The sequence below is a fragment of the Artibeus jamaicensis genome, unplaced genomic scaffold, assembly GCF_021234435.1.
Source record: "Artibeus jamaicensis isolate MK-2021 breed Jamaican fruit bat unplaced genomic scaffold, CSHL_Jam_final scaffold_474, whole genome shotgun sequence".
NCBI classification, from domain to species: Eukaryota; Metazoa; Chordata; class Mammalia; order Chiroptera; family Phyllostomidae; genus Artibeus; species Artibeus jamaicensis.
The window spans coordinates 2104215-2126814 of record NW_026522046.1 but is presented as its reverse complement, the minus strand read 5'-3'; the positions used below and the strand labels follow the sequence as shown (position 1 = coordinate 2126814).

Sequence of the window (22600 nt, the reverse complement as noted above, 5' to 3'; positions counted from 1 at the left end):
TGTTAATTTATTATAGCACCAATAACATCATAGATAGTGAGGACTTTTACAGAACTCCAGAGACTTCCGAACCATTTGGTAATAACATACTTAATTTTTACCCATCAAATTCTTTCCCCTGCTTAGAGAACTATTGCTAACATTTTTATATGTCCTTTTAGAGTTACTTTAAGCATATACAAGAAAACACAGATATTTATTTTTATCTGTTCTCCTTTTTACATGAAAGTTGGTATATTTACTCTTCTGAACATTTTTCTTTTACTTAATATTTTGAAATCTTTACATGTTAATGCAAGTTTCATGTTTAAATATATCCAACATATTTCCTTGTATAGATATGCCCCATAATATGTGTAACTAGTCCCCTATTGATAGATGTTTGGGTTGCTTCCAAATTTTTGCTGTCCACAAACAAGACTGCAAAGAATACTTTATACAGGTTGTTGGGCATGTATGCAAAAATATCTATAGTATAACTTCACAGAGGTGAAATGTGTAAATCAAAGACTAGATTATTTTGACAGATTTTACCAATTGCTTTCCATAAAGCCAGGTGAGGTTTTAAAATTTTTTACATTATTATATTCATTTTCAAATATTTTTGACAAAGTGCTTGGCATAAAAGTGTTCAACAAAATACTTGTTGTTTTAGGATTATTTCATTATTCTTCCATTCCTTTTGTATTTTTCCATCAAATTCTATTAGCTGCAGCATAAATTATATGAATATAGGGAGAGAGAGAGGAAGCATCCACATAATGAGTCATCACAGAAAGTATTGTTTTTAGAGAATTTGACAAGTAGGCCTGGTAGAGTCAGGCTGCATTATGGGAAGCTGAAGTTGTGTGACAGAATCGTCATGGGACTGTAGTATATTTCCCTCCATGGTAGTCCATTCCTTCCAGTAGAGTCACTAGAATCTAGAGATGCTGGCTCAACCTCCCCTGTGAGTGGGAGCTCAAGGAATATGCGGTTAATGTCCCAGAATTTACTGATTTTGTGACATGCAGGTTTTAGTAGGCATGGGGTTCCATGTTATCTTTCTGTCAACCTTTAGCAGCAGGGAATGGCAAGAGAGTCAGAAATCATTCAGTCCACTGTCTGACCATCCAATTCAACAGGACACTTATTAAAATCATAGAACCTCCCAGGATAAGGGCTATGATCATATATTCTTAAAGATGTTAAGGAGGTTTTGGTCATCAGCTTGGCTCAGAAAGCTTTGATTTGGTCTACCACTTAGATAAGAGAACAGATAAGGCCAGTGAAATGTGTGAGGCATGGAATTCATTCATAGTAGATCTGGATAAAGAACCCAGGTTCCTCAGCTCTGTTTAGAAGTTGACCCGTCTCTTTCCTGGCTAACTTGGGCGGTGCTCAGTGAACTGGAGGCCTGGGGGAGCCAAGTGAGTAAAGCTTTATACCTTTACCCCCACTTATTTGAGACACTTCATTCTGTTCCTATTTTTATTATATAGATTCTTATATAAATCTTTTCTTAACCAATAAACTCTGTGGCCAAAATGTTTCAAAGCCTTTTATTATAGACCAAAAAGATAAGCAAATCAAAATCCTGCCACCACCCCACCACTGTGAAGAAAAGGTATTTGGATGGGTCTTAGCCAGGCTAGTGTTCCTGTTTTCTTTTGTGAGAGAAGGGTCTCAGGCTGGGAGTATTAGGGATGTTAATATATAGAGAAAATAAAGAGTTTTGTATTAAAGCTTTATGATGTGTAAAATATATGAAAATTTGTAAGTCACTTGTCATTAGCAGAGACTTGGGAATGAGAGTAGCAGTGCCTTGTAGGCCTGGAAATGAAAGGTCTGGGTTTCTTGTTTCTGCTACTTCCCAGCTGAGTTAACTTGACAAGTGACTTCTCCACAATGGTCCCTGTTTCTACAACTGTAAAATAAAATGGCTTTGACCAAATAAGCCCAAATCGTTCTTAACCTTGGCCACATATTGGAGTCATCTGGGATGCTTTAAAAATACTGACGTGCTGGTGTGTGAGTCCCATACACTGAGTATCTGATGTAATTGGCCTGGTGCATAGCCTGGCCAGTAGGATTAAAAAAAAAAAAACCTTCCCTGGTGATTCTGATGTGCAGTCAAGGTTGAGAATAACTGTCTAGATATCAGTGGTTCTCGCAGTAGGATCCCACACCAACGATATCACCTGGGAACCTGAAAGAAATGCCAATTCTCAAGCACACTTCCAACCCACTGAATCAGACTCTGGGAGAGGGCTCAGCATCCATGTTTTAAAACCCACTTCAGGTAATTCTGAAGTACACTGATACTTAAAAAACCACTGAGCTGGAGGATTTACAAATTTCTCATTAAGATAGGGATTAATCAATTTTTAAGCTAGAGATAGGCCTATAAGTAGGAACACCTACTTGGAGAAGGGTGAAGAAGGTGAGGTAAGGAGACAAGAAGTTTATTCATAGACACAGCTAAAATTATGATCAGAATATTGGAAGAAGTTTTCTTTTTTTGTGCTTTATTGCTGTGTGCTTCTAGAAGAGAGAAATGATTGATTTAAAAAATGTATAGATTGTTCCTCAAAGTTCAAAGGAGTGTTATTTAAAGTAGCCAAGTGCTGGAAACAGCCTACGTGCCCATCAGTAAATGAATGGATCAAAAAACTATGGTACATTTATACAATGAAATACTATACAGCAGAAAGAAAGAAGGGACTCCCACCCTTCATGATGGCATGGCTGAAACTGCAAAGCATTATGCTAAGTGAAATAAGTGAAGTGGTGAAAGACAAATACCATATGATCTCATCTATAAGTGGAACCTAATCAACAAAACAAGCAAGCAAGCACAATATAACCAGAGACATTGAAATAAGGAACAGACAGATGGTAACCAGAGGGGGTGGGGATGAAGGAAAGAAGGGAAAGGGTCTAATCAAGGAACATGTATAAAGGACCCATGGACATGGACAACAGAGGGAATTGACTGAGGGAGTTGGGGGTGGGTGGTTCAGGGGAGAACAATGGGGGAGAAATTGGGACAACTGTAATTGAACAATAAAAATGTATAGATTGCTAAATGTTTTGAACTGCCTGATAAACATGTTTGTTCAGAAAAACTGGTCTTCTGAAAATGGCTGTCTTCCTTTCTAAAAAAAAGTGTGAGTAAGATTATGGAAGACAGGACTTGGATTGCTTTTGTCCCACCCAAGGAGAAGAGTTTAGTAAATACCAGAGTTCAAAGCTAACTCTCCAGCAGGTAGTGTCTAGAACAAATAGGCAAATGCAAGAACTACCTTTTCTGCTCAGCTTTTGGAGAAGCTATAGAAATATAATAACGAATCACAAGCACAAGGAGGACTCAGTCCTCTCTAAACTAGGTATTTTCTTTTTCTTACTCAGCCGGGGGCCATTGAGACTGCCATGGAAGACTTGAAAGATCACATAAGCAAGACTTCTGGAGAGAAAATTCAAGGCTTCTGGCTCTTGACAGTGTAAGTAGTTATGACTCAGTGAAGGGAAGTGAAATCTAGCATTTTCCTTGACACAACTACAACAGAATAGGAGATGGACCTTTGGGAGAATTTCTTTTGGTTGTTATGTAAGATAATTGATTGACATATCCAGTTAGAAAGTAAAGTTTCACAGTGCCCCATGGGTGATGGTGTGACCAGGTTTGATGCCCACAACCGTTACCCCAGATGGTTACTTCACTCAGCCATCACTCTGACCACCTTAGGGCAGGCCCTTACCACTGATCTCCAGGACTTCTGCATTAGCCTCCTAATTGAATTCTCTGGTTCCAATCTCTGCCTCTTACAAACACTCTCTCTTCAACCACATAAGGCTACTGCCCATCCCATTCTGGGTAAAATAGAGAGAAAGACTAGGAAACAAAATGAATGAGGTCGACATACACATTTTGAACTTTTGTGTACAATAACATGAGCAGCACAACCAGGGAAATCATGCAGCATAGAGAAGACAGGCCACATGTTCATTTAAGATTAAAAAAAAAAGCAAGGCTAAAACTTAGTCCCTATTACTTTAATAGCTGCTTCATTTACTCCCAAATTTATGTTATCTACCAGGGATTTCATTGCAAATGAAACTATGAAGGCAGTTACTTTTTTGTTCTTCTTTGAAACTTATGTCTGCATGACCTTTTCTTTACCTACAAAAAATATTAAGAATACCACCATGTTTACAATAAATAAAATATTCATATACTAAGGGAAAGAAGTACCTGTGTTCTGCTAAAGAATCTATACTATTAAATGGAAAATGAAATTAGAACTCCATTCCAGATGCTTAATTGGTTTGATGAGTTCTCTATCTTGGAAACGTGGTCACCAAAGACTCCAGCAGAAGAGCTCAGTGATTCCGGTTCACGGAGAGAAGTGGGTCTGACCCCGCAGCCTGTCACACTGGCTCGTGAGAGGTGAATGGTACAACTCCACAGATTTTGAGAGTCAGTTGTTCATGATTAAAATTAAATATATAAAATTTCTAACCAAATAAATAAGTATAAAACAAAGATAATACATTAAGAAAGGCATCACTTTCTGATTATTTTACTTCATTTTTCTGTTATGTGCATTCTTGGGGTTACTTGTGCTAGAACATTTGTGTGGTGGAAATACTATATGATAGTATGCTAACACATGTCTCTTTCCTAACTGCAAATTCGGTGATGCCATGTTGGCAGCTTGGAATTAACTGTGGTGGCAGTGATTACACTATGAAAACCAGCAAATACCAGAGATCAGAGCTTGTTTTATTGTTTTGGACTTCTTTCTGCTCTGTGTAGCATTCTGTATTGCAAAATCATAGTATAGCATACAGTTTAAAAGAGACATGCTTAAAAATTTGTTGTTTATCATAATGCACATAATGCATTCATTTATTGATTGATTGTGGAGAGAAAGGAAAAAAGAGAGAGAAATATTGATTTGTTGTTACATTTATTTATTCATTCATTGGTTGATTCTCATATGTGCCCTGACTGGGGATCAAACTCTCAACTTTGGCATTTTGGAATAACACTGTAATCAACTGAGCTACCTGGCCAGGGCAAACTAATGGGAACATTTAGAACCAAGAGGCAATATATTGATAGCTGACATAACTGGGCTTGGTGGACTTTTGAGTTTAATTCTCTATGAGAAAGGAGTCCAGGATAACTCTTGGGCTTAGTCCTAGGGATCTAATGGGTTGACTGGGACACCATTTGGGTATAACTCTACTTTATTGAGAAACTACTATATGTCAAACATTGTAAAAGGAACTCGATGCACACTATTTCACTTTATCCTCCCAATAGTCTTGTCATTCACTTTTTACAGAACTTGTTGAGTACAATTTTGGCAAAAATGTGTCTGAGGTGTCCTTTAGACTGTCCACAAAGAAATGTTGGATAGAGTGTTTTACATATGGGCCCAGATGCTATCTTTATAGATAGTTTTTCAAAAAGGAGAGGAATCCTTACATGTGTGTTTCTTATACTCATGCCTTCTATAGAAGCTTAAATAACATTAAGTTACTAAGGCATTTTTTTTGCAAGGAATGTCACCTGAATTAGTTCAGGTGAGCTGCTTTGTGATAGTGTAAATTGATACGGATGCATTATTCAGTAAAATTAGCAAAATGAGTTTGAAAGCACTTGGGCAGAGGGCCTGGGGAGGATGCATGTTGAGCCCAAAAGGGAAAACAGAGAGATGCAACCGTCAACTCCAGCTGGTTCCCAGGTAGCTGACAGCAGTAAGCTTAGTCTAAAGAGATTCCAGATTCCTAACTGGAAATTAGTCCAGACAGTCAGAACAATTCCTAGCTGGAATCTCTTTAGAGTAAGCTCACTGGCATCAGCTAGCTGGGACCTAGCTGAGAAGTGGATAAACTGAGAATTCTGAGGCCCCATCCTAGCTCATCCAGGAGCTTTACTTGTTTCAACAGCTACACAGGCAAGATTATGTTTATCTCAATTTTGCCTTCTCTTCTCACTGTCTTTCCCTTCTGGGAAAGGACTTTTTGAAGAAATTGTGTGTACCCTTTTAGAAGTGATCCATTAAATCAGAACCACAGAGAACATCTTGACACTCTATGGAGTCTCAAAACGTATGATATGATGGTGATGAAGTGGCTCCTCGGCACTCAAGATGCTTTTGTCTGCGCGGTTCAGGAGGCAGGAGGAGAGAGGATCTTCCCTCCAGGCACGTTAGTGTGAAGTGGGGATGGGGCTCATTGTGCTTATTCCTCTATCCATAAACAAGAATATTAGCCTCTAGTGACTGGGATCAAGTAACTCTAGCTCTTCATTGTAGAAAATACTTACATATTTCATTGTGTACCTTCCCTGAAACCCATGTCGATTTCTATCTGAGGACTCTGGTATAATAAATACATGAACTTGAATTAACTGTCTACATCAAACATACAGATGGGAGAATAAAAGTGAAGTCAATGAGGCAGCCTGGTGTTGTACAAAGAATCCTGAATCTGAAATCAGAAGACTTGGATTTGAATCCTTGCTCTGCTTCTTACTATTGGTGCAGCTGGGTGAATTCAACTAGGCTTTGTCTTTTCCTTGTTAATTAGTGAATTTGTTTAAATATGTTCTTCGGGTCACTAAAATTTGCTGTTCTTGAAAGAAACACTGCCACTGTTAATTTCTGGCATTTATCATTGCAGTTTTTCCCCCATGCATATTTACCAAATATTGTTATAATAGATAACATTTATTGAGCACTTACATTGTACCAAGTACAATATTGTAGTAAGTCTTTCTGTGCATTTGCCATCATATCAGTATAACACATGTAAATATGATAATCTCTAAATGGCACTTCTCAGGTTTTCCCTTGCATTATTACCGGTTATCATGTAGTTTTTGTAAAAATGACATAATCATTCACCTATTATTGAACAATTACTTCCCTGGTTGTCAGTGACTACACACATTTAAGGGTTTATATTACTTTTTAAAAATTGAACACAAAGTAAGAAATGTTTACAAGTGGGTCAGAATAAAACTACATTATTAGAAAGAGAGATAAAATATGTAAGGCATTCCCCATTTATTTTAGATAAAATAACATTTCTATATGACTTCACAGTTTAAAAGTGCTCTTCTTCATTTAAGTCAATCTTCATAGCAATCGTCTGAGGCAGGACACGTTACTAACAATTTACATGTGAGGAAATCAAGGCTCAGAAGAGTAGCCAGCTCTGAAGTAGCAAAGGGAGGCCTCTGATGCCCTATGCTGGCCTGCCTTTTGTTAAAATAACCCTTTAGCTATTTTGCAAAGATTCCATGTGTGCCTCTTATTAAATTGTAGCATGTGGTTCCTCTGACAGAAACATGTTGGATAAACTGAGAATTCCATTTCTTGGGCTTGGTGGGGTATTTGGCAGTATGTAGAGCATCTCTTCCTAATTTAGGAAGATTCCCCAGAAGAATGTTCTAGCCTAGATGTTTAAATAAGAAGAAAGGCATCTTGGCAGACAAAGGGATGTTGAGGAACAGGTGACTGGAAACTATTTTCCAGGCACTGGGTGCCTCTTTGGAGTACACTGATCTCCAAAGCAGCACTACATGTGATTGCTTTTACACATGCTCTTGTATCTGATCCTCAAGCGGACCCACAGGAAAAAGCAGGCAGGGACTATTGGCTTCATTTTATGGATGAAGAAACCCAGAGATTAAATGACCTATCTAAGGGCAATCACTTCATCAGGGTCACAGCAGGGTCATGAGACCTCCCATTCAGTCTCGCTGTCCTTCCCTAGCACTGTTCTTGCTGCTTTTTGTGATTGTTCATCCCCCAACACAGTAATCACCATAGCTTGAAGTGGTTAAATGGCCTTTGTACTTGAGTCTGGTCTCTTTGTTGATTGTTTATTGTTTGCAGGGAGGAGGGTCAGAAATTCACTGGGCAGGTTCAGAGACCTTTTCCTCTTTTCCTTTCCAGATCATGCTCTGCCTTTTGCTGTTCATTTGACTTTCTTCAGTCTTTTTCCCAGAGTTAACTAAAAAGTCAAATTCTGGTAGGGAATGGTAGGTGTCACTAATGGGTAAGGCCAATCACATTTTATGTTGTCCCAGTCTAGTTCTGTTATACAGCAGGCTGATAATTATTATAATGAAACATATTGCTACTTATAATTAAAACATTTAAAGACTTGGAAATCAGGGATTTCTCATCCCTTTAGCTATAAATAATAAACGTACTATGAAAATTAAGTTCACAATCTAAAATTTATCTCTTACCCACTTCCATTATGTTTGTGTGCTTCCATTTATGTATTGCAGATGCTTGTGACTCCAAATGTGGTTTTGGAATCAGCACCACTTAGGAACTTGTTAGCAATACTGACCCTTGGGACCTATCCTAGACATACTGAATCTGAATCTGCATTTTCACAGAACCCCCAGTTGATTCCTATGTGCACTAAAACTTGAGAAGTACTTGTCCAGACCAAGCTCATACTGTGGCGTGAGGGCTTTGGTGGGTTCTCACTGCCTGCATGCTCTTTTGCTTCATTCTTAAGACCCCACATGTCACAGACTGACAATTGAACTGCCTGCTTGTCTCCAAAAGTTCCTGACACAATTTCTTGGCCTCGTTATTGTACTCACCCAGTTTGCTCTATTTTATATGCCTTCTTCTTCCTTTTCTTTTTGTTCATCTAGATCTTTCTTGTCCTTCAGGAATGTTATATCTGTAAAGCCTTTCAATAATTCAACCATAATAATTTTCTCTCCCTTCTTTGTGCTTATGATATACTTCCTAGTAAAGTTCAGGTGCACATTGTGAGGAAGGCCTGTTTCTGATTCACTTTTATCAGCTCATCTGTGCCTACCTCCCAGTACTTAGAATAGTGTCTGGCACATGGCAGGTTTCAGAACCTATCATGGACTTGACTTGAATTCAATTCTGATAGAGTCATCTACTGTTTGAAGCTTTGCACTGACATGAACAGGGTCCATCCATGGAGTTCTGCCTCCAAGTCCCTGGACCTTCAAGCAGTTCCAAGCCCAAAGAGACTTCCTCTGTCCTTGGGTGAAGCACTGGAGCTGAAAAGTGACTCAGATCTATCAAGATGTTAATGACCTGTGGCAGGACTCTGGCAGCAAGAAAAGCACCTTCATTGCCAGAATCCATTTATACTGGGTGGGTATTCTCGACAACCACTTAATTAAACACATTGCTTTTCTTTATTAATTCCCCATGGCAGCCGCTTCATCCAGATAGCTAATGGTACCTGAGTGACCTGAATTATAGGACAGTGAGGGAATTTAGTTACTGCAGTCACAAATGTACTTGGAAGTATTTGTTTTCCCAAGACTGCTACCAATTAGGGAGGAGTTAGAAAGAACCAAGATGTGGAAAAAATCTGATGCAGTATGCACAGTTCCATCACTTACTAGCTATGTGAGTTTGGTCATATAAATATCTTACATACTCCAGGCTTTAGTTTAACCATTTATAAAATGGGCATAAAAAAGGGTTATTTATTTTAAAATTAAATCATATATATATATATATATATATCACTTAAACAATTTTTTGCCACATTGTATATGCCACATAAGAGTTGGCTTTTATTATTATTATTTCTTCACATTCGCTCATTCATGCATTTGTTTAAGTATTTGCTGAGTTCCTTCCATTAGGCAGACTCCTCCCTAACCAACAAAAATACAGGGGTGAATAAGACAAGATTTCTATCTTCAAGGAGTTCTCAGTTTTTTTTCAACTCTCACCCAAGGATATGTTCATTGACTTTAGAGAGAGAGGCATTGATGTGAGAGAGAAGCATTGACTGGTTGCCTTCCATATGTGGCCCAACTGGGAACTGAACTCATAACTTTAGTATGTTCCCTGACGGGGCATCAAACTCACAACTGTTGGGTGTATGGGATGATGCTCCAACCAAATGAGCCACATGGGTCAAGGCAGAAACTCTTAGTCTTGTGGAAAAGGATCTCATGTAAATGAGCTTGCAACATAATATGATACATGTTGGTATATAGCCCTGCAAATGATTCTATGGGAACACAGAACACAAAAGGGATAGACAGATTTAAAGAAGGAAAAGAAAGTTTCGAAAAGATAAAATGAGAAAAAAACCTTCTGGTAGAGGGAAGAATACTTGCAGAATAATGGACACAAGCACAGAGAACCACAGCCATTCAGTGTGGCTGGATGTTAGTGATTAAAAGTGGGAGACCTAGAAACAGGATAGAAAGGGTGAAAGGAGCCAGAAGGTCAAGAATTTTGAATACCAGCCTAAAGAATTTAGATCATATTTCCTTCCTAGAGTCACAAGTTGGAGATCCGTAGGCCATTTGAATGCTTTTGGATAGGGTGTGTCTCCCCAGTTTGCCAATATCTTGCCATTCCTTATGGCCTTGTGTGAACCTTTCTTCATTCCCATGATGCACTGCTGTGTAGTGAACTCGCCTGCATGTGTGAGCCTACTGTGTGCACCCATTCCAACCACATGCTCAATGACTGCACATTAGTATACTGAATTCAGTCACGGTACAGAAGTTTATGGCAAGACCATCATCATTATTATCATTATTTTATAATGCATTTACCATTTAGAACACACTGCTGCTTTTGTGTTTCCTTCATAACCTCTACAGGCAATTTTTTTCTCTTGAGTTACTGAAAGATATCAAATATGATACTGGGATTTTTAGAAAAGCAGTAGGTTCTGGAAATAATTGCAATAATCTAAACTTAATCTTGCTTATTTAGGGGCCTGTCAATATGTGTTTTATCAAGACCTCAATCTTAATATTTAAGACACTACAGCTGTCATACAAAGAACTATTATAGACACTTATGAATAAGCATGCTGCCTGATTCAAAAACAGTACATTGTCTCCACTCACAGGGTCCCTAGGTTTTCCCAAAATACCCTGTGTGGAGAAAATAGGGTGGGTCTAAGAGGAGTAATCCATGTGAAGAGGAGAGAGCCTCTGTTTCCATGGTCTGTTTAGTAGAAAGAACTACACAATTTAGGGATTGCTGTAGCTTCTGAAATTTTGTGCTATGTGAATTAATAAAAATGTAGACTGTTGAGCAGAGAAAATTACCAGATAAAGAGAGGAAATTGTATAATGATAAAAGGATCAACCCACCATAAAGACAGAGAAATTCTAAATGGGTATGCACTGAACAACAGAGAAGAAAAATATACAAAATAAAAACTGATAGAGCTGAAAGGAGAAAAAATAAGTCTGTAATTATAGTTGGATACTTAAACAGCATTTTGTCAATAATTGATATAACAAATAGGCAGAAAGCCAGCAAGGGTTTAGAAGAACTCAACTGGACCCAATGAACACTTACAGAGCACTTCACCCTATAAAAGCAGGATACATGTTCTTCCCAAGCACCTACAGAAAATGAACCAAGATTCAACATATCCTGAGCCACAAAACAGACTTCACCAAATTGAATACAACTGAAATTATACAGAGTATATTCTCTGACTACTCTGGAAGCAAATAAAAAATTAATAACAAAGATAAAGGGAAAATTTCCAAACACTTAGAAACAAAGCAACATACTTATAAATAGCCCAAAAGTCAAAGAAGGAGTTTTAAAGAAAATAAAATGTACATTGAGCCAAAATCAAATAAAAACACAAAATATTACATGTGTGGCATACAGCTAAGCTGTCCCGAGTGATACATTTATAGCACTAAAAGAACAATGCTCAAATCAATTGAGGAAAAGCCTTTAAGCTCTTTCAAGAAACTAGAAAAAGAAGACCAAACAAACCCAAAGTAATCATAAGAAAGGAAATAATAAAGATAACAGTAGAAATTAATGAATAAAAACCCCAAACAATACATAAAATTAATAAAGCAAAAATCTGGCTATCTATAAAATTTAATAAAATTGACAAGCTTTTAGTAAAGTTGCCAAAAAAGAAAGAGAGAAAAAAGAAATCACCAATATTAGGTATCACTACAGATCCGGCAAACAACAAAGAGGTAATAAGTGCTTATAGCTACCAACTCTGCACACGTAAAATTTGACACCTTAGCTGTAATGGACCACAGCACACCCAATATGAAGTAGATAATTTTAATTGCCCTGTAACAATTAGTAAATTGAATTTATAATTAAAACCTCTTCCAAAAGAATTCTCTAGGCCCAAAAGATTTCACTGGAGAATTCTATAGAGAAGAGAAGCACTGATTTACATAAACTTTTCCAGAAAATAGAAGAAGAGGGAATATTTCCCCAGCTTATTTTATGAAGCCAGTATTAAACTGATATTAAATTTAGACAAAGAACAAATAAAACTACAAACTAATATCCATAATTAATATAAATGTAAAAATTCTTAACAAAATGGTAGCAGAGAGAATTAAGCATATATACAAAAATTATATGCCATGATCAACTGGGGTTTATTCCAGGGATGAAAGGCTAATTTGGTTGTGGAAAATTAATAAGTGTAATCTACAATATTAATAGGCTAATAAAAGAAAAATCACATGATTAGATCAATCCATTGCACAGAAGGCATTTGACATAATTCAATATACCCTCATGATAAAAGCTCTCAGAAAAATAAAAGAAGATAACTTTTTAAATTTGATTAGAAACATCTACGTAAAACCTATGGTTAACATCATGCTATTAGGAAAGGACTAATGTTTTCCCTGTAAGATTGGGAAGAAGGCATAGTAAGTGTTCACTCTTATTACCACTGTTCAACATAGTACTGGAATATTTAGCAAGCATAATAAGGCCAGAAAATAAAATATCACCAGTTCCCCATAGCTGCAGTCTTTGAATCATCCAAATAGTTTCCAAGGAGGAATGTTGAAGCTTAATGCAAAATTTCATGCAGATTCATTGCTCTACTCACTCAGTCATTTTTTAATACAATGGCCACACAGTACACATGCTCACTCAATGGCATCTACTGCCCCCACTGACTAGTACAGTGAAGTCATCATTGTTCACACATGTGCATTCCAGTCCACTCTCTTTGGCTGCCAGGTTACACTGTCATGGGAACTGTTCCCATTATATTAATAATGGCTGGACTTTTTCCAGACAGACCTTGTATTTTTATACAGTGGCATTAAAGAAGTGAAAACTAATAAAAATACAATAGCATTTATAGTAACTCAAAGAAGAAATACTTAGGTACAAATCTAATAAAATATGTACAGGACTTACATGCTGAAAACTATAAAATGATCATGAGAGAAATGAAAGATCTAATAAATGGCTAGACATACTGTGTTACTAGATTAGGAGACTCAGTATAGCAAAGATGTCAATTCTCCACAAATTGGATATACAGAGTTAACATAATTGCTTTCAAGATCTCAGCAAGATATTTTTGTAGGCTTAGACAAGATTATTCTAAAATTTTTATGGAGAGATGAAATAATTATAATAGCTAAAATGACTCTGAAAGAAAAGAAAGTGCATTTCACTGACAATTCCTATTTTGTACTGTGTAACTTCAGCGCTGGCTGTGGCTGATTGGACAAAGAGAGGTTAATTCATTAGCTGGATTATGCCCCCCCCCCCATAAAGATACTGTTAAAGGATGATTAAGAGTAAGAGAATTCCTCTCTTGAGAATTTGAACTTGGGGATACCGAGCTACAGAGGCCAGTTAGCTATGAGAGCAGAGATGAATGTACATGTATAGTCAAAGTAAAAAAAAAAGTCTATAGGTCATAGGCAAGGTGGACTTAAAGAGGAACTAACATTGTTATTAAGGAGAAGGAGCACACTGGTCCACAGGAAACAGATGAGATGTATAAAGAAACACACAAGAATCATGAGAGAGGCAGCCCCTGGAACAGTAGCTTTCATTCCTGGTGGCTTTCCAGGTTTCATGAGCCTGTTCTTGGGATTCTGTAGAACTCCTTAGAGTATTTTTATAACACATGTCTTCTTCTTGAGCTTTCCTGTGTCTCCTGTAATCAAAGAGCTGTAACTAACATAGTACAGTAAGCACACATCTCTCCCATTAAAAAAAAACAACAAAACAACAAAACACAGAGGTGGCAAGATGTGAGCATTTGTTGTATCTTGTCCCTCATTTCTTCCCTTTCTGCTGCCTCCTCAAAACTAGGCTTTGTTCGCCTGCCAGCTTCCTTGGCTTCTGATCAACTGAGTTCCCTATAATGGATTCAGGGGAGGAGAGAGTTGATCAGAGGGAGGGCCTCTTGTTAGCTCCTGGTGTGCTGTGGAAGATTGGAGCTATTTAACAGCTATGTAGTCATTTGTGGGAAGAGAGAGAAGGATGAGGTGTGCCCAGTCTTTTCTTTTGTGTAGCTTTTAAAGTACCCTGGTGCTGATGGTGGTGTGGTAGAGAGGGCAAAGTTGTCTGGCTGCGTGGGAAAATACGTGGGAGAAGCAGCTGGGTGTAATGTATGTGGCTTGGGCGGGGGTTCAGAGGGCTGGATTCTGGCCTCGGCTCTGTCACCCGGTACTAGATGCGTGTCATTTATGGAGGCCCTCCATCTGTAAAGTAGGGAATAATAATTATTTAATGTGAAAAACAGTCATACACTGCAAAGAAATTGTGGTTGTTCCAGCATGTAATTTGGCTTCTGCTTTAAATCTCCCTCCACTTTCCTCCTTGCTCCTTTTGCTTCAGTCACACCGACTGCCTTGCCGTTTCTTGAACGTGGTGGATCCCATCTTGGGGCCTTTGTACTAGGTCTTTTCTTTATCTCTACACTATTCCCACAGATTCCCTATCTGCCCTTTATCTAGATTTCTCTGTGTGTGTCTGTTTCCTTTGGTTTACATCCCTTCCTGGAATGCAAGAACTAGAGGAACAAGGGTTTGTTTCATTCACCACTATACCACTAGAGCCTGGAGTATAAAAGTTGCTCAATAAATATTTCTTAGATCATTAAGGGGATTATTTCTGGCTAGTTGCTTGGTATTGCTTTTCTAAAGACAAACCTCCCTATTGACACAAGGAGAGAATAAATTTGATGGAAAAACAATGACTTGACTTTGAGTGATAATTCTTAGCTGCTTCTCTTGTGACTTCTGTCTTTGGCTCCTGTTCGAATCCAGTGTTGGCTTCTCTGGCTAGGATATCTAAGTGAATGTGACATGACTCCTGCAACAGACATTCTCATGGGTTTCTTATTGGGTTTGTTTCAACTCCTGGTCTCCCAATAATCATTTATAAAGGAAACTTCACATATCATTATGGTCTATATTTTAAGGCAGAGTAACTCCAACATAGCTTCCAGTATAATAAAAAATACACACAACTATGTCAGACAAATAAACATACAAACAGACAGAAACATGTCTTATATATGTGGCAATACTTTTAATTTTTCGACATTGAAGTAAAAATATTTTGTATATTTGAAAACTGTAGTAAGTTATATGAATTCTTGTTAAGTAATTTACTTCAATCAGCCATTCATTACTTTATCTGCCAATCCAATAAATTTTTCAAAACTGTTTAAAGCAGATGTAGAGGAGTTCATTGCCACCATCATTATCATATTAGTAGCCAACAACAGTGAAGCATTTTATGTGCTTTGTACTTTACTAAGTGCTCTTTGTGCACTGTTCCTTAAATTCACAATAATCCTATGCAGTATGAGCTGTTATTATTTTCATTTTTGAGATGTGTAAAGTAAACTGTAGAATGGATAAGCAACTTCTGTAGATCTCACAGCTAGTGAATGGCGGGGCAGCGTCTCCTTCCCTGAGCTGGTGTGATGGGAAGTCCACCATTGCTCAGGAATCTAGGACATGAAATGTAGGATAAAATAAAGTCTTATATATGGTTAAAATGAGCCTTAGGCTCACAGGAGTCTTAATAAAGTTGCTGGCCAATTGCAGTTTGTCTTCAGAGGAAGGACATAAGAACAGAAATTAACATTCACACAGCACAGTCTTTGCACCAGGACCAGGTTGGGACTGTGACTTGATACAGTGATGCTCTCTGGTCTTGGTTATCCTGTCTGGGGAAATAAGGAGGAGAAGAGATTCATTCTTGGAATTTAAGGAACTTTTGATAAAGTGAAAGTGGTCAGGACTGATTTCCTCAATGGGACAATCATTCCTTGCAAACACTCTGAGGTATTCCAATGTGAAATGTTGGGTAAACCACCCATCTTCCAGTGCCACCTAAAAATTCTTCAGGTCTAAACTCATAGATGCACCTGGGTGGCTGAAAGATCCTAGATGTGTCCCAGATCAGCACAGATTCCTAGATCAGCTCATGAAAATGTCCTGGTCTTCAAAGCCTTGGTATGCATCTGGTAGGTTTTAAGAGAATGTAGATGCTGGGGATCCCATCCTGGCAACCCTGAATCAGAATCTTCATGGGTGTTATTCTCCTTTTTAAGGGAAATTCTATTTTTAAGATTTTAATTTACATACTATTTAATTTACAAACACATTTCATCTAACAAGTCATTCTATACATGTTGCAATACATGTTTGCATGTGCAAACCCTATACATGTTTTCATGTGATATTTCCTCTGTCTAAAATTAATTTCTCTGGCTCCTGCACCAAGCTATCTTCTGTACTTCCTTCAAACCCTACAACAATTTTTACCCAGGGCCTTGCCAGACTTCCTAGGTGGTTTAAGATGTCTTTCAGTAGAGCAAAGTGTTTGATAAAAAGCTTGGGCTCTGAGGTTTGAATTCCAGTTTCAAATCTTGGCTGTACCACTTTGGAAAAGTTGCTTGGTGTTTTAATGCCTTCATTTCTTACCTGTAAAGTGGGGATAATGACACTGCCTTCCTCACAGGCTTGCTGGGAGCATGATGTCATTCTTATGAAGCACTTAGAGCAAAAACTCATATAAAGTAAGCATTGAGTGTTAGGCATTAATTGTGACTTCCCTAGCACTGTGTACAAATTGCCACCTTATCAGTTATCATTCTCTAACAAAATACTTGATTTACTAATCTCCTCCCATAGTAGATTGTAAGCTTCTCAAGGACAGGGACAATTATAGATAACCTTAGAGTCTGAGAACCTGTATAATATCTTCATAGTATGGACATTCAGCAATATTTATAGTATAGACACTGGGGAGATTTTATTACCTTTCTAATGGATGGTTGCTTGGTAATGTAGAAAGCTAAAGGATTTAAAGTGAAATTTACCTTAAACAAATCCTGGCTATGTCACTTAGAAAAATTTAACATCTGTATCAGTAAGCAGGTGCTGCTATAACAAAATACCATAGACTTGGTGGCTTAAACAACAGACACTTATTTCTCACAGTTCTGGAGGCTGGAAATCTGAGATCAAGATGCCTACAGACCAGGTCTTGGTGAGGGGTCTCCTTCTAGCTTCTTACTATGTCCTCAAATCCTTGAACAAAGGAAGCTCTGTCATCTCTCTTCTTAAAAAGGTACTAATCCCATTACTGGAGTCCACCCTCATTAAACCTAGTCACCTGCCAAAGGCCCCACCTCTTAGCCCCATTACGTGGAGGGCTAGGGCTTTAACATACAAATGAGGTGGGGCCAAGCATTCAGTCTAAAACACCTCCCTGAGCCTCAGTTTGGTTGTTTGGTGAGGGTTAAAAGAAGTTACTTGTACCTAACATTTACCATAGTACTTGATCCAGAGAAGAACTCCATAAAAGGAAGCTTATTTTATTATCATTTAAGAAAGATGCATGGCAGAACTATTCATATGTGCACATCGCTCTCAGAGGTTTTAGACCAGACACACATACACATACATGTGTATGTACATACATATACAAATATACCTATGTTTAAATTCATAAACCTCTGTTTTCTGAGGGAAAAAATATTTTGTTTACAATCAACTGGAACAATATGAAATCCCAAAGTAGGACTTCTTTACTTAGAAAAAAAATAGCCTCTGTGGATACATAAATGGATGTTCTCAGCCCATCCTGTCTGTGTTTTATGAGGACATTCTGTCTGTCCCATAGAGGGGCACATTAAAGAAGTGTTGAAGAAATCTGTAAATAATCCTGACACTTGTTTTTGGTGTACATTCCAAGGAATAATTTGTGCATTTCCAACACTGAGATGTTCAACAAGCAGCAGGAAATGAAGGGTGGATGAGCACCTACTTCAAAAGCATCAGCGAGCTGCCGTGGCTCCTTTTCCTTGCACCCTGTGGGCTGTGGACTGGAAACCTGGAGACCTAAGTCTGCGGTCTTGTGATACCATTATCAAGTCTGTTCTCACTTTTGGGTGCCACGTTAGCTCTTCCTTACGTGCTTTCACCCACGTCTTAGAGCATTGTGTGTCCTTTAAGAGCAGAATTCTCCCCTCAATTCCCCAGTAGGTAGCACTGAATCTGGAACATGACTGGCTGCTTGCTGGGAGCAGGGAGGAAAAAAGAACCACAGGAAGTCAAGTCCTGGGACCTGTAACAGGGAAGGTTTATGGACATTGTGTTTTTATTAGAATCCTGTGCTTACTTGGAGCGTCCTTTGGTTTAAACACATTGGAGAGGCTTGGGAAAAAGTAACAAAATGACTGAAAGAATTGCATGTGGATTATTTAGCTAAAGGTTTTATAAGTCTTCACTTAACTCAGGGGGAGGGAAATTGCTTTGCTTAAGTGCCATGCATTTTCATCTGTTAGTGTTTGAAGAGCAAACCCAAATTGGACTCTCTTCAGGGCCTGGGACCCAGTGGGTTCTCAGGGGATATGTGTGGAATGAATGATTCAGTGTTTTTCTCCTGGGTTGCTGATTCCTGGCTAGCCAAGGCACTGTCTTCCTCTTTCAAGAGCTGGGCCATGCTAAGAGGCTGGAGGGGCACAACAAGGAAGGTAGATCTGTCAATCAGGTAGTCACCCTGTTCAGCATGAGGGAGGACATCTCTAAAGAGTCACATGTGTGTGCTCCCACATGTGCATGTGCATGCAATGTGTGTATGTGTGTGGGAAAATAATATTAGAAAAAAATCTTGTTTGGAAGGAAATAATTTCCAAACCACAAATGGATTTGACATAGCCTTAAAAGAGCAACTGTAAGTATTGTTGGGCTCAGGGCTGGGACCTCTGGGAAGGCATCTGGGGTGGTTTGAGTAACTGGCTGGAGGTTCTGGAAATTTGTTCAGACAGGTCCTTCCTGTCATTGTTAGTTCATTGTTGCCCTCTGCTGGTGAAACTGTTGTCATCCCAGGAAACTGAAAATTTCACGGAGCTCCTAGGCTCCCTCCTGTATTGGGGGAACAGGATCCCTTCCTTGACATTTCCTTGTCAAGTAAGGAAATGACAGTAGCGCTGAGGAACACTGGTGGGCATCGGAGATGTGGCAAAAACTCTGCCAGGAGAGAGTGGCTCTCACAACTGAAGGAACAGATCTTATGGTTCTAGTTTTCTATTCCATGCCCTGCTCATTTGCTAAGTAAGAACTTGCTCTCTCTTTGGCTCTGGACTGAGCACAGTGAGGGAACTCAGATAGGACTAAGCTACTGTCCCTAAATCAAAAGTGGGGGGAATGATAGGACAAACACAGAAATCACTATGATATAGAGAAGACTGTGACTACAGCCACAACTGAGGCACTGATTAAGGCTTGTGTGCATTTAGAAGAAAGCAAGTTGGTATCCACTGTGGAGGGGAGGAAGGGGAGGGTGGGGCTCCATGAAACAGAGAGCATTTAAGCTGAAAACTTGTAGGATGGGTGAAATTTATTATTTTTTAAAATATCTTTGGTATCATACAGGTAGAATATGTTCATTGTAAAAAAATTAAACGGGCCTATAAAGGCATGAAAAGAAATGTCACTTGAAATCTCACCACACAAACTAATGTGTTAACTTTGTGATCTATGTGTTTTATGGCTGCCGTTACACAATTGAAAGTAGACTGGAAGTAGTATTTTGTTCTTGCTCTTCCTCACTATTATGGAATAAACATTTTCTCGATGTTGCATATCCTATTGTGAAAACACTCTATTTTATGGTGGGCAGGGGGTTAGTATTTTAGTGTGTAAACCTGAGGAGAGGATTTCCTTATGAGCCAAGGCTTATGGGTTGCAAAACACAAGGGTTGTTCAATCTTTATTCATTCATTTAAGAAATATTTTGGACCCCTACAACCTTGCGGACAGAATGCTAAGAACTGACTGTCTTTGTGGAGTTTCCAGTATAGAAGAAGAGATGGGCATTACTTAGAAAATCATGGAAATAGCTGTAAAACTGCATCTGGGATAAGTACAATACCACGAAGGAGAAATGCGAGGTGCCTTGAAAGTGTGTATCAGAAGAGAAGTAGTCACAGAGGTCTGGGAACACATGCTGGAGTAAGTGATCATTGAATTCACCACTGTTAACTAAGTATCGACGATGAGAAGAAACATTGCTAACAGAGGGAACAGCACGTTCAAAGGCCCATTAGCAGGAGTGGGCATGGTGAGTACAAGTAACTGAAAGAAAATCAAGGAGAATGAATTGAAGGGACTTGGCCTGTAATAAGGTTGTAGAAGTAGGTAGGAGCCTAACTGCAAATGCTCTTAGACCAGGGAAAGAATTTTTGTCATTTTTCATAAGAATGCTGGGGAACAGTTGCAGTGTGTTTGTGCAGCTGTTTAAGTGTCGAAGCCAGAGTGGGGGAGGTAAAGAGCAAATTCGGTCTTTCAAAAGGCCCACCTCATTGCAGTACTGTGAAAAGTTCGGAGGGGAGCAAGAGCAGGTGCAGGTGAACTGGGTCTGGAAGACTGGTAGCCCAAGTCTAGAGAGAGGGTGACTGCAATAGTCCAGGCAGGAGATGAGGGGAGATGGGATCAGGATGCCGAAGGTAGAGGAGAGGAGTGTGTGGTTTAGACAGATATTTTGGGAGGAAAATGTCTGTCACTTGGCGTGTGAAATGAGGAAATGGGATGAATCCAGAGTGACCCCGTGTCTCTAACTTGCATAACTGCACGGAAGGAAGGTTCTTCCCCAAGACAGAAAACGTTGGATGAAGACGAGGTTTGGAAAGGGCAATTCCTGGGGAGAAGTCTCCTGGAGAGAACAGTTCTAGGATTGACACATATCATCACACTAGCTCCTTCCAGAGGTGGATTTTGCCACATTTTTACATCATACTGAAGGGTCCTCTATTGAGAGGCAGGTAACACTGGGGAGAAAGCCAACACTATGGCTAAATTTGATATCTCAATACTTATTTAAGGTTACTGCATTCCTGCTTGCTAGGTATAAAATATTGGGCGAGTCATTTTAAGGGTATCTGGACCTTAGTTTCATTGTCTTTAAAATGAGGGCAATACCATCTAGTCCAGAGGGCTGTTGTGAGAGTTCAATGAGAACATTGATAACCAAGGACTTTGTAAATCTTCACAAGCTGTACAAACACAATACATTAATGTTATTTCTATAATATTTGCTCTGGATATTATCACCAACCACACTTCAATTATATTCATATTAGGAATATGAAATTTAATGTTTTCTTCATGAGTTCTTTGGGGAAAAATGGTGTGATTGAAATCTAAATAAATAAGCACACCACCTAGGAGTGAGAGATGGTGGCCCCAAACTATTTATAAGCCTGAATGTTTACTTGAATTCAGAATTTCCAGAAATGTAAATTATGCAGAGTCTGTGTCGAAGCAGAGCACTCTGTGTTCCTAAAAAGAATTCTCCCCCTGCTCCCAATCCTTTACCTTTTAAAATAAATCTCATTATGGAGTGCTGACATTTTCAATAAAACCAGTCAGCCAAAAGCTGTGGTTTTTAGGCTAAAAACAAGTCTGGTTTATTAGGCAGCAGCTTATAACTTGCTGCTAAGTAGATGCAATCTATTTAGAGAAACTTATGTAGATATTTGGTAAGAAATTTCAGAGTCTCTTCTTTCTGACTAAGACTGAGAGTGTTAAGCAGATCATTAAGAATTCTCTCCTTCACTCAGTGAAGTATTGCAGTGTTGTTGAAGTAGATGGAAATTTTCAACCAAGATTTAAACCAAACTCTCAGACTCTGTACCACTTAATCTACTAATATATTCTAGCTAAGTGGTGATTTTATTTTTTAAAATAATTTTTAATAAATTTATTGGGGTGACATTGGTTAATAGGATCATATAGATTTCGGGGGTACACTTCTATGACACTAGATCTGTATTTTGCACTGTGTGTCCACCACCTAAAGTCAAACCATCTTCCCTCACCACATATTAGGCACATTCCACCACCACTCCCACCTCTTTCTCTCTGGCAACCACCACATTTCTGTCTGTGTCCACAAGTTTTGATTTTACATTCCACATATAAGTAAAATTATATGGTATTTAGCTTTTTATGACTAACATTTCACTTAGCCTGATATTCTCAAAGTCCATCCATGTTGTCTCAAATGGCAGTATTTTGTCTTTTCTCATAGCTGAGTAGTAATACATTGTATACATGGACCACATCTTTATCCAATCCTCTATTGAAGGACACTTTTGTTGCCTCCATGTCTTGGAGCCACTGTGAATTATTCCTCCATTATTCACAGCCACTGTGAATAATGCTGCAATGAAAATAGGGGTGCATATATCTTTGCAAATATAAGTTTTTGAAGTTTTTGTGTAGATACCCAGGAGAAGGATTGCTGAGTTGTATGGTAACTCTTTTCTT

General features: G+C 38.5%; 1 protein-coding gene across 3 annotated transcripts in view; it reads left to right on the top strand.

Moving 5' to 3' along the window:
- TPRG1 (tumor protein p63 regulated 1) overlaps positions 1 to 22600 on the top strand; it is a 202822-nt gene that overhangs the window by 99933 nt on the left and 80289 nt on the right. For all 3 annotated transcript variants that reach the window (XM_053657560.1, XM_053657561.1, XM_037131766.2), the window contains one exon: positions 3391 to 3482. In XM_053657560.1, the coding sequence (XP_053513535.1) occupies positions 3391 to 3482 (92 nt within the window). The remainder of the gene's footprint in view (positions 1 to 3390; positions 3483 to 22600) is intronic.